This window comes from Camarhynchus parvulus, chromosome 5 (assembly GCF_901933205.1).
Source record: "Camarhynchus parvulus chromosome 5, STF_HiC, whole genome shotgun sequence".
Classification (NCBI taxonomy): Eukaryota; Metazoa; Chordata; class Aves; order Passeriformes; family Thraupidae; genus Camarhynchus; species Camarhynchus parvulus.
The window spans coordinates 11,522,648-11,533,518 of record NC_044575.1 but is presented as its reverse complement, the minus strand read 5'-3'; the positions used below and the strand labels follow the sequence as shown (position 1 = coordinate 11,533,518).

At 41.6% G+C, this 10,871-nt stretch overlaps 1 protein-coding gene across 1 annotated transcript; it reads left to right on the top strand.

The window, feature by feature from the left end:
* The first annotated feature begins 666 nt into the window (after positions 1 to 666).
* PSMA1 (proteasome 20S subunit alpha 1) lies at positions 667 to 9,170 on the top strand. The gene is made up of 10 exons (XM_030950209.1): positions 667 to 804; positions 1,786 to 1,830; positions 3,963 to 4,064; positions 4,560 to 4,663; positions 5,443 to 5,531; positions 5,755 to 5,825; positions 6,698 to 6,827; positions 7,467 to 7,546; positions 8,233 to 8,337; positions 8,821 to 9,170. The coding sequence occupies exons 1-10, from the start codon at positions 703 to 705 to the stop codon at positions 8,875 to 8,877; spliced, it is 885 nt and encodes a 294-aa protein (XP_030806069.1). The 5' UTR covers positions 667 to 702; the 3' UTR covers positions 8,878 to 9,170.
* The last annotated feature ends 1,701 nt before the right edge of the window (positions 9,171 to 10,871 follow it).

Here is a 10,871-nt window from a genome sequence, read left to right as displayed (position 1 = left end):
GAACTCCGAGCCCTGCCCCCTTCCTGCTGCCGCGGGACCCCAACCCTTCCCTCCGGAATAAATTTTTAATAGCTGGACATCTGCTGAGCTCGGGCTTGGCTGTGTCTTGTTCTATCCATCTCATCAAGGGGGAAAAGATTCCTCGGGAAAATACTTCAGTTGTTACTTAATAAAGCTACAGCAGTTCATACAGCTTCCAAAAGTTCTTTATTTACGTAGCTATTAACAATATTCTGCACGAAGATTTACAATCCTGCCTTTTTATCGCTAAAATCCCGGCCGCTGCCATTCCTCGCTGGACAAATACAGAACAATGGGGAGCCTTGGCGTGGTTTAGCCCTCTATCAAAACTGAGGCGGTTTTGCCAAAATGAGAGGAAATGTCTGCGTGTGGCTCTGTTCCCGGGGCGGAGTGAACGGAGCTGTGGGGAGTCCCTCGTTGCCGTAGGAAGTTACTGGGGAGAGGCTGCGGGAGTGGTCACTGCGAGCGCCGGGACACCCGAAAGCTGCTCAGCTCGCCTAATAAAATGTTTATGCATCCTGTTCCCACGCAAAAATGGCGAGGAGAGGAAGTCGTTTCCGAACCAAATGAACTTCTTTATTCATCAGAAAGCCTAAAAATAACAAAACTAATTAGGTAATTTAAATCGGCGTTTCGGGAGCCGCCTCGCCCTCAGAGGCAGCGCGCAGGCGCGGCCCATCGATGACTCGGGGCGCGACTGGCGCTGCCTGCCCGCTCCCATCTCGGAGCGCTCGCTGCCCGCGCCGCCCGGAGCCGCCGCCGCCGCCGGCAAGCAGGACCATGGTGAGGGGCGCTGGGGCGGGACAGGGCACGCGGCCCGGGACACGGCACTCCCGCCGCCTGCCCGGCCTGCCTAGCCGGCGCGGGGCAGCCGCGAGAGCGGGCGGCGGGGAGCGGGCCCGTGAGTAAGCAGTTCCCGGGCCACGCGGGGCCGCGGGCGGGACTGGGCCTCGCTGCCGGCCTGAAAACGAATGGCAGCGGGGAGCGGGCCCTGCTTCGGGGCTGGGACAGAGAGTTCCGAGGCCCTGCGAGGAGCCACGTAGATATCTCTGCAGGGGTCTGGAGCAGCTCTGCTGTGAGGAGACTGCGGGAGCTCGGCCTGTTCAGTCTGGGAGAGAAGGCTCAGAGGGGATTCATTAATGCGTACAAATATCTCAGAGCGGAGCTAAGAGGATGGTGCCAGACCCTTTACAATGGTGCCCAGGGACAGGATAAGGAGCAATGGCCATAAACTGAAACAATAGAAGTTCCACCTCAACATGAGAAACAACTTCTTTGCACTGAGCGAGGCAGAGCAGTGGAAGGGCTGCCCAGGGAGGCCATGGGGTCTCCCTCTCTGGAGACATTCAAACCCACCTGAACGTGTTCCTGTGTCACTGCTCCTGCGACCCTGCCTTGGCAGGGGGTGGGACTGGGTGATTTCTAGAGATCCCTTCCACCTAACAGTTTGACAAAAGGAATTTAACAAAGTAAGAACTTGTTCACAGAAAGAGTGATTATTGGAATGGGCTGCCCAGGGAGGTGGTGGAGTCACCATCCCTGGAGGTGTTCAGGGAGACTGGATGTGGCACTCAGTGCCATGGTTAGTTAGCAGAGTGGGTGGTGTTCAGTCATAGACTGGACTCAATATATCAGAGATCTTTCCAACCTTATTGATTCTAGGATTCTGTATGCTGGGATTCTGTGGAAACAAGCAGGGTTTCCTCCAGGAGCACTCTGTTAGCTCATTAGGGTTACTAATGAGTTTTATTTTGTTCATTCCAGTTTCGCAACCAGTATGACAATGATGTCACGGTTTGGAGCCCGCAGGTAAAACCTTTATACACTTGCTCACTGGGTTTTCTCTTAACTTGCTTTTGGGTTTTCTCCACCTCACAGCAGTGGTATTACAGTCACAAAGGTTGTGCTCAAGCGCCTGAAGCTTCCTGCAGGCTGCTCCCCTCTCCCTTTGTAGGCTGTAGGTGTCCAGAAAGCCCTCACTCAACACATCCTCTGTCTGTTGGTGTCTGAACCTGAGTGCTGCTTACCTGGGCCTTGTCCCCTCCAGCTGCTTAAGGCAGTTACTTTCTAAATGTACCTGTGAGGTACAAAAGAGATGATGTCAGCTTTGGGTGGTTGGACAGGATGATCTGTAAAGGTCCCTTCCAACCCAAACCACTCCATGACTCTATGATCCATTCACACAGCTACAGTAAGTTGGTAAGTAAGGTATACACAAAGCATGAAATGGTTTCAATCTCCCCAAATGCTGTTGCTGGTCTTTCTTTCTTCTTCTGTCCACTAGATAATATGGGTAAGGAGCTATTTAGTTTATAATAGGGACGTTCAAGTGAGATTTGCATTTGAATTTGAAATTTTACTACCTCTGAATCAGTTTCACACTCAGTATTGTTACTGAAAACATACACTGTGTGTTCTGAAACTTTCACAGCTTGTGTTGGAAGTAAATATTCTGGAATTTTAAAAGCCACTGTCAGGCTGAGGTACTTAATATTGCCTCTTCTCTCACTATGGATATTTTAAGACAGGATACTTAGAGAAAACCAGAGCCTTGCAAAAAGACTCGTTTATATATTCTGCAAAACTGGAGATTTATTTAAAATGCAAGTAGCAAATTGTATTAGTATAAAGCTAATGTATCATTAGTTTGTGGGTTTGTATTGCTACTGAAATTCTTCATCATGTAGTACTATGGCATGTGAGATACAGTGCAACAGACGATGTTCTATCCTTTCCATTCTCCATGAAAACAACCTTGAGTATTTCCCTTTTTTTTAGTCAATACCATGATAGGTGTAGGTGCCTTTGGGCTGTTTTAATCCTTCTTTATGATTGTGTTTCTCTGGCAGGTTCTGTATGACAAACTTTAATAATTTTTTTTCTTATCTGTTACTTTAAAAGTTACTTTTAAAACTATAACATTCTCTTGAGACTTTTAGCAGGTACTGCAAAATATCAACAGCACAAAATTCTATGTTTTTCTTAAATTGCTTTGAAAATATTAATAGTGTTGGTTTTTTCTGAAAAAAAGACATTTAAATTGCTACTGTGCTGCAATGGCTATTCTTCTTGCAGGTGAGGCAGTGATGTGATGCCATAATAGTTTTTGGCACTGTTAATGTAGGAGCAAATCATAATTGTTGGGAGATGTTTTCAAATATGTTAGTAAAGAAAAGAGATTTAAAAACTCAAAGTGGTTTCTCATTTTTACAGTCTTGCATGTCATCCTGACAGCTGACAAATTCATGTTGGACAGGTCACAGCAATTCAGTGCTGTTCTTGGGCAGGAAATATCCTATGTGATTGAAATTCCAGTTACAGCAGGGGATGGAATTTGACATTCGGGTCTCTCTAGTAGACTTAAATAAAAACCTTATGCCAAAAATCCCCAACAACCTATGGGAGGGTGGTATCCTGTAGATCATCCCTTGAACATTCACCATAACAACTACTGTGTTCCACTCCCTGCCAGCTGATGGGATGCAGCTCCATGGTGTCCATGCTTGCAGGATAGGAGTGCCTGTGTTGGCTGTCTGACATGGGGTGGAGTGCTGAAAATGGGAAAACCCTCACTGCTTCTGTTACATGGACATTAAAGCTCCTGGGCTCCTCTGCAGAGCTTGTAAGGACTTCATTTTCTTGGAGACCTCTACTCCTGTTTCATACTTGGCTGCAGTTGGCCAATAACTTGTTCAGAAGTTATTGGGGAGTGGCTGGTGAGACACAACAATTGTGTAAGACTCATTTCTGCAGCAAAGCCGATTAAAAGTTAAGTGTCCAACTTCAGCTGGAAGTTCTGTCTGTCTTTGAATCACATGCTGATTTAACCTGTCGTGCAGTGAGTGTCCCCACTGGGGTGGGGAATCAAATAGTGCAAAATTGGAAACTGATTCAGAGGATTAACTAGAGAGTGATTGATGACCTTTGACTTGGTTTTGCAGGGCCGAATTCATCAGATAGAATATGCCATGGAAGCAGTGAAACAAGGCTCAGCTACTGTGGGGCTGAAGTCGAAAACACACGCTGTCCTGGTGGCTCTTAAGGTAACTTCTGAACTCTGGTCTCAGTGGGGACAGTAATGTTCATAGAAAAGTTTTGGTCTGGCAAATTAGTTTTGTGCAGTCTGTACTTAGACATGAAATGTAACTGCAATTGCAGATTCCCTTTGCTTGAGGACTGAAATACTTCCAGTACCTATGCAGAGCAGATCTTCACAAAATGGTGAAGGAAACGAGTAGAAGATTTTTTTCCTTTAACAGATGTGTTCCTCTTTTTTTGTTTTCTTTTCATTTGTTAGTAAGCAGTAAAACTATTCCTTTCTTTTCCCAAAACTTGAGTAAGTGTCCGTTCTTTCTTTTCTTCTGAGAGAACTGAAGTGGAATTAGGTTTTTCTTTTCTCCTGTTGCAAATTTAGAAATTTAATATTTTTTTATTGTTTCATGAACATATTCAGTTCTTGCTATAAATGTTGGCAGATTTCTCCACAGTGCTTGGCAGACTGTTCAGTTTGCTACATAGCTTTCTCCTTTTATGCATAGAGAGCACAGTCTGAGCTGGCAGCTCATCAGAAAAAAATCCTGTACGTTGACAACCATATTGGTATCTCCATTGCTGGACTCACTGCCGATGCAAGACTCTTGTGGTGAGTATCCTCCTGCTTGTTGACATACACAGTGCTGCAATAATGAGGGAAAGTTCATTTAGACTATTGCAAATTAGTTTTCTGCTTTGCTAAGGAATAGTCTTGAGTTGCTGCTTAATGTTGTATTATGCCAAAGACCTCAGCATGAAATTCTGGCAAGTTTTTAACTAGTTGGCAGAAATCTCATTTGTTTGGCCTAAAATTTTGCTCTTTGGTTTTGTTGCAAGTAAAACAGTCCTGTCTGGTTTCCTCAGTGTGATAGGGTTTCCAAACAGTCTGAGAAACTCCATCATTTGTTTTCCTCTGGCAGCTGCTTCTGTGTACACACATTTGAGAAAGTTATTAAAGACATACAGTGCTGTTTGTGTGGGCTTCAGGAGGGCTTGCTTTTAGCAACTTTCATCAGAGGGGTGGGAAGGATTTCTGAAGTAAATTTTAATCACTGCAGTGTCACAAAGCAATGTGACCATTTAACCATTTAACCTTGCCATTTCTCCAGAGGATCCATCTGTTGCCTGTGTGAACTTCTGCTTTCTCTGCATTTGTATGGCTGAAATACCCAATTTATGCTTTATCAAAGCTGTGGTCAACTTTCTCAATAACAATGATAGGTCATGCAGAAATGAAATAATGGAAAGCCTCTGACCCTTTTTCTCAATGAGCAGAGCTGAAACAAAAATGCTTACCTTAACAAAGCCTTGAGAAAAAACCTCATTGTATCTTTGATCTATGCACTGATTTGAATTTTTAATTATTTTTTTTATATTTTTGCTCCCTAGCAATTTCATGCGTCAAGAGTGTTTGGATTCTAGATTTGTGTTTGATAGACCTCTTCCAGTTTCTCGCCTAGTGTCACTAATTGGAAGCAGTATCCTTTTTTTTTAATACACTTCATGAAATGACTTTCATCTATCACTTAAAAGCTTAAAAGTTGAAAAAGTTTTTTGACAATTCTTCTTTGTTCACACTGCTTGTGTATATTTTCAGAGAACATCCCATAAAGATGCATTTTGGTCCATCTCTGCTTGGTTTAGGAAAATTCTTGGGTAATTATCATATAATTTTGAGATTGTTTCCTTAGCTTTCTTAAGAAACCCAGATTCCAACCCAGCGCTACGGCAGGAGGCCCTATGGAGTAGGACTGCTCATCGCAGGCTATGATGTGAGTAAGCTGCTCTGGTTGCTACTGATCTGCAGGAGAATGTGCTCGGGGAACTTTATGCAACAAATAGGTGTTGAGAGGGAAAGATGGAAGAGGCAGACTCATCAAAATTCTTTGAATAAGGAAATACTTTTCTGTATCTTACCCTAAAACATAGTTCAGAAGTGTTAATTAATAGCTAATCCTACTTACAGTTACTGAGTATTTTAAGGTGCAGAGATGAGATTTGTTTATGTAAATATTTTGCAATTGATTTTGGATGCTTACAAACTATTATTTTTAAAACTTCCAGTAAGAAAATGGATGTGGAAATTACCACTGGCGTCTCTCTCACTTCTTTAGCAACTTTATTTTGCTTAATGCAGCACACAGAGAATCTCTGTCCTAAAGATTGTTGACATAATGATGGTTGGAAGAAATTGTGATACTGCCTGAAATTTTGGATGGTGTGGTCTAGTCTACAGCAAGTTTTTACTTTTTGTAGATAAGACAGAATGTGTGTAAAATACCTGCTGCAAGCCATGAAGTAGGGAGCATACTTAAGCACAGTGCAATTTGTAGAACAGAGGAAGAAGCACTTTTTTGTGCCAGCCATCCTGTCCATTTAAAAGCTGCAGATGAGCAAAGTGGGAAAAAAGAGGTTTTTGGGGTTTTTTAAAATTGTTGTTGTGGTTTTTTAAGCAAGAGTTTTGAAGAACAGAGATATAATCAGCAATATAAAATATACATAAAATATGTTTCTGTGCACACATGTAGGTGTGATGTACCATGAAGCAAAACTCTTTTAAAAAATGTCATGCTCCAGCAGCAGAGTTGGTGTGAATTTATATATTTGTTTAACATTCTGTGGGGGTTTTCTTCTCTCTTTGTAGGATATGGGCCCTCACATCTTCCAGACTTGTCCCTCTGCAAACTATTTTGACTGCAAAGCAATGTCCATTGGTGCTCGTTCACAGTCAGCACGAACTTACTTGGAGAGGCACATGACTGAGTTCACTGACTGTGAGTAATGGAACTCTCTCTACCCACTGGTGTTCAGCAATTCTGCAGTTTATCTACTGCTGCCACTCCATCCTTTTACATTTAGTGAGATGAAGATAAATATTGTGAGCCAAGTTTGGCATAACTGTAAATCTGCACGAAGACAAAATTTCAGAGAATATGGTTGAGATTTTCACGTGGATGTTTATTACATCTAATGGAAGGAAATGCTGTGCTCAGAAAAGCTGTGAAAAACATGAAAAGCCTCTGCCCTTTTTAACCCAGGGAAAGTGTTTCCATAGCAGAGCAGGGTCAGTATGTCAGGGCAAGTATTTAGGTGCTGCATTTAAAGTGGTGAATTTATTTTTGTATGCGGTAATGATGAGGAGCCATTGAATACTGGCTTTGGGGAAAAAACCTTGAATCAAGGCAGGGGTCAAAAATGGATGTGCTTGACCTCAAATCTAGGGGAAGGCTGGTTTCCTCAAGGAAAACTTTTATAACCAGCTCTGCTCAGAAAGGAGAGGAGGTCTGGGAGTCAAGCTGACCCAAAAATCTCACTGATTTTGGAGTTGTTAGCTAGGATTTAGGAAGAAGGGGAATGAGTGTGTAGAGGTAGTTCCCTATAGTTTGTCAGTGTCTTTCTGATTCCATTTTAAGGTAATCTAAATGAGCTAGTTAAACATGGATTGCGAGCCCTGAGAGAGACTCTTCCTGCTGAACAGGATCTGACCACCAAGGTAAGGACTAGGTTTCCTTTGCCATCGTTACTTGCAAGTAACTGTGACAAAATTCTTGTGAAGTATGGCTGGCACTGAAGCTTGGAGGCTGAATACTGGTAGATAATATCTTCATGTCACCAGTGTATCTACTGTTCTGTGTTCATCTCAGATTTAAGTTTCTTCACAAAAACAATGCTTTCACTAAATAAGACATAGAGTGCCACCAAGGAAACTATCTTAAGTTTTGATCAGTGTTTAAGATGCATTACCTGCAGCTGTAGAATCCCAGCTTTGCATTGTAAGCACAGTCCGTAATTCACCTGGGCACTGAGTGAAGGTAATGCACCAACAGTTTATAGAGCATCCAGCATGACAAAGCTGCACAAACTTTTGACAATTAATTGAGGACCTGTTGAAGAAGAAAATTTAAGGATATCCAATTATCTATCATTTTCCGTGTTTTTTTATTCTTAGCTTACCATATTTTTTACAAGTCTTAAAATACTGAATATCAAAATGAAATTAAAATAGGCAGTTTTAAGAAATTGTGTGTGTTGTTAAACAGGAAACAAAATGAAAGAAATTGAAACCCTTGAATGCCTTTACTTAGAAGATTTTGAAATATGATAGCTTTAGTAAGTGAAAGCTGTAAAACCAAAGTTAACTGCAGGAGAATGCTTCTCACTGCTTCCAACCCTTTGCAGAATGTTTCAATTGGAATTGTGGGCAAAGACATGGAGTTTACCATCTATGATGATGATGATGTAGCACCATTCCTAGAAGGTCTTGAGGAGAGACCACAGAGAAAGGTGAGTGGTTCAGATATGAATAAATAGGCTTAGTTGAAAGACAATAATTAGATATGATCTACGATGTTTAACACAAATGTAAGTCTACTACTCTAGCAGAGTTTTAGGAAGGTGATTTTTAAAATATGTACTTACTACATGAACACTGTATAATCTTAACTGGTAACTCAGATGCTTATTAAATCAATTTATGCTGGATTTGTGCCAAGCTATTCCAATGTCATGTCCTTTCCTCATCTCTGATCAAGTATGAGTTTTCACTGTTTTGCAGCAGAAGTGGTTGCATATGTTTCTCACGCCCTTAGCAAGACACCTCTGTAGTCTCCTAATTACCAACTGTGCTTCATTTGGATAACAGTAATTTGTGAGCTATTGCCTGACACAAGCTGCATTTACCACTCATGGTCCTCCAGTGGGGATAAAGCTGATTTGTCAAGTGTTGTCTTCTGCCTTCCTAAAATGTTTCTTTTCCCTCTCTCTAAGCCGGTTCCGCCTGTTGAAGAAACCGTGGAGAAGGCAGAGGAGCCCATGGAGCACTAGTTGGTGGATGAGTTCCTCTGTTAATGTAAAATTATGCAGGAACATTTATCCATTTGCTGGTAACTTTATCCTCACCTATATATGTTTTTTGACGCTACATTCTGAGGATTGCTCGTAAAGAAAGAAACCAACCAACTCACCTATCCTTAAAAGACAGACAGGAGGACATATCTGGGTGTAACTTGGACAAGAAAGGTGTAATCATTTTCTAAGTAGTACATGATACTGTTTTATAAAGAAAAGATACTGTCTTTAACTCATAAGGACAAGTGGAAATAAATCACTTTCTCGGACTCTGCTGTGAGTTTGGTTCTTTTGCAGTCTGAAAAAACAGCTATTCACAAATAGCAGTGTCATATCAAGGTGCCATTCTGTGTTTGACCATTTTGTTAGAATGTTTGCTTACTATGTAGAACTGAGAGGATCTTAAAATGCCTATGAAACCATAAAGTAGTCATGGAGCAAAGAGGGAACAGCATTTCCCTGTGTCAGTTTGTCCCAGCTGAAAAGGCATGTGTGGTTATGAGGCTGAAGAAGCATGAAGCTGACAACCAGTTGTGATCAGGTTTTCTGGGGGGGATTTACTCAACCCCAGCTCTTTTAGAATGTCAGTGTTTCTTTAGAGTCATCAGCCAGCCTTGGGGCAGAACAGGGCTTTTAGCTCACTGAGGGCTGAGCTGGAGTAACAAAAAACCACCACAAGTTCCCATTAGAGGTCTCTTGAGCTGAACTATGGAATCTGCATTGCTGCTGAATCAACAGGTTCTGCAGGGCTTTGTCCCTCCAGCTTGGTCTGCACCTGGTGCTCTTTGGATTTAAGATGAATGCCACAAAGTTTGGGACTAACAGTGACTTCCTCAGGGTCATCTGCCAGGGAAGCCCAGTGAATTGGTGCTTCCTGGGTGGGATTCTGTATTTTAAGCAAGAATGAGTCCAGTCTTTTCTGTGTTGGATCATTCCAATTATTCTTCCCAATGATTGCATTGAAAATGATAAGAAACAACCTTTTGGCATGGGCCCACATAGGACCTGGTAGCCTGCTCAGTGTACTTAAAAAAGGCCTGGAACTTGCAGATTACTTAATAAATATTAATAAATTATTAAACAAAAATTAATAAATCGTGGTGCTGTTTTGAACAGCCTTTAAATACTGACTTGAATCCATACAAATAGTTCAGTCATGAAAATAGCAAAACAGTAGTGCCAGGGCTGTGTATTTGGTTTTTAAGCACTAGGAAAAAGTTGCTTTTATTTTTCCTAAATTTATTTTTCTTTTAGTTTTTCCCTATTATTTTTCTATTTATTTCCTCCCTTATTTATTTCCCCCTTTACTCATTTTTGCCTGTCTTACTTATTTTCATTTTCCCCCTTAATTTTTCTCCATTATTTATATTTTCCCCTTCATTTTTCCCATTGTTTTTTTTTCCTTTCCATTGCTTCCCCCTCGTCTTTCCACCTCCCACTGTTTTTTTCTCTCCCTTTGTTTCTCCCCCCCATTGTATTTTTCTCTCTCCCATTTTCCCTCCCTTTGCTTTTCCCTTATTTATTTATGCACCTTCTTCTTTATTAATTTCCCATACTCTATTTTCCAGTTCCTTCCTTAATTCCCCCCAATTACTTTTTTTTTCCCAACCCATTTATTTGTTTTCTTATTTATTTCTCCCTTTACCATTTCCTAACCCCCTTTTATTGCGTTTTTGTTTTGTTGTTGTTATTGTTATTTATCTAATTGCTATCTATCTATATCTATCTATCTATCTATCTCCATCTATCTCTATATCTGTCTATATCTCTATATTTATCTCTCTGTCGATCTATATTTATCTATCTATATTTACACACTCTCTCTCTCTCTCTCTCTCTATCTCTATCTCTATCTATCTATGAGGGGGGTTAATCTTAGTTTCAGGCGCTATTTTCCGCTGTTTTCCTGCATCCCGAGGATCCCCCCGCGCGGGAAAACCCCGCCTTCCGCGCGGTGTCGTGACGTCACA

Coding starts and splice junctions, on each gene's coding strand:
- PSMA1 (XM_030950209.1), top strand. CDS start 703: ATGACTCGGGGCGCGACTGGCGCTGCCTGCCCGCTCCCATCTCGGAGC. Junction 7,547..8,232: donor AACAGGATCTGACCACCAAG/GTAAGGACTAGG, acceptor AACCCTTTGCAG/AATGTTTCAATTGGAATTGT. Junction 8,338..8,820: donor AGGAGAGACCACAGAGAAAG/GTGAGTGGTTCA, acceptor CCTCTCTCTAAG/CCGGTTCCGCCTGTTGAAGA.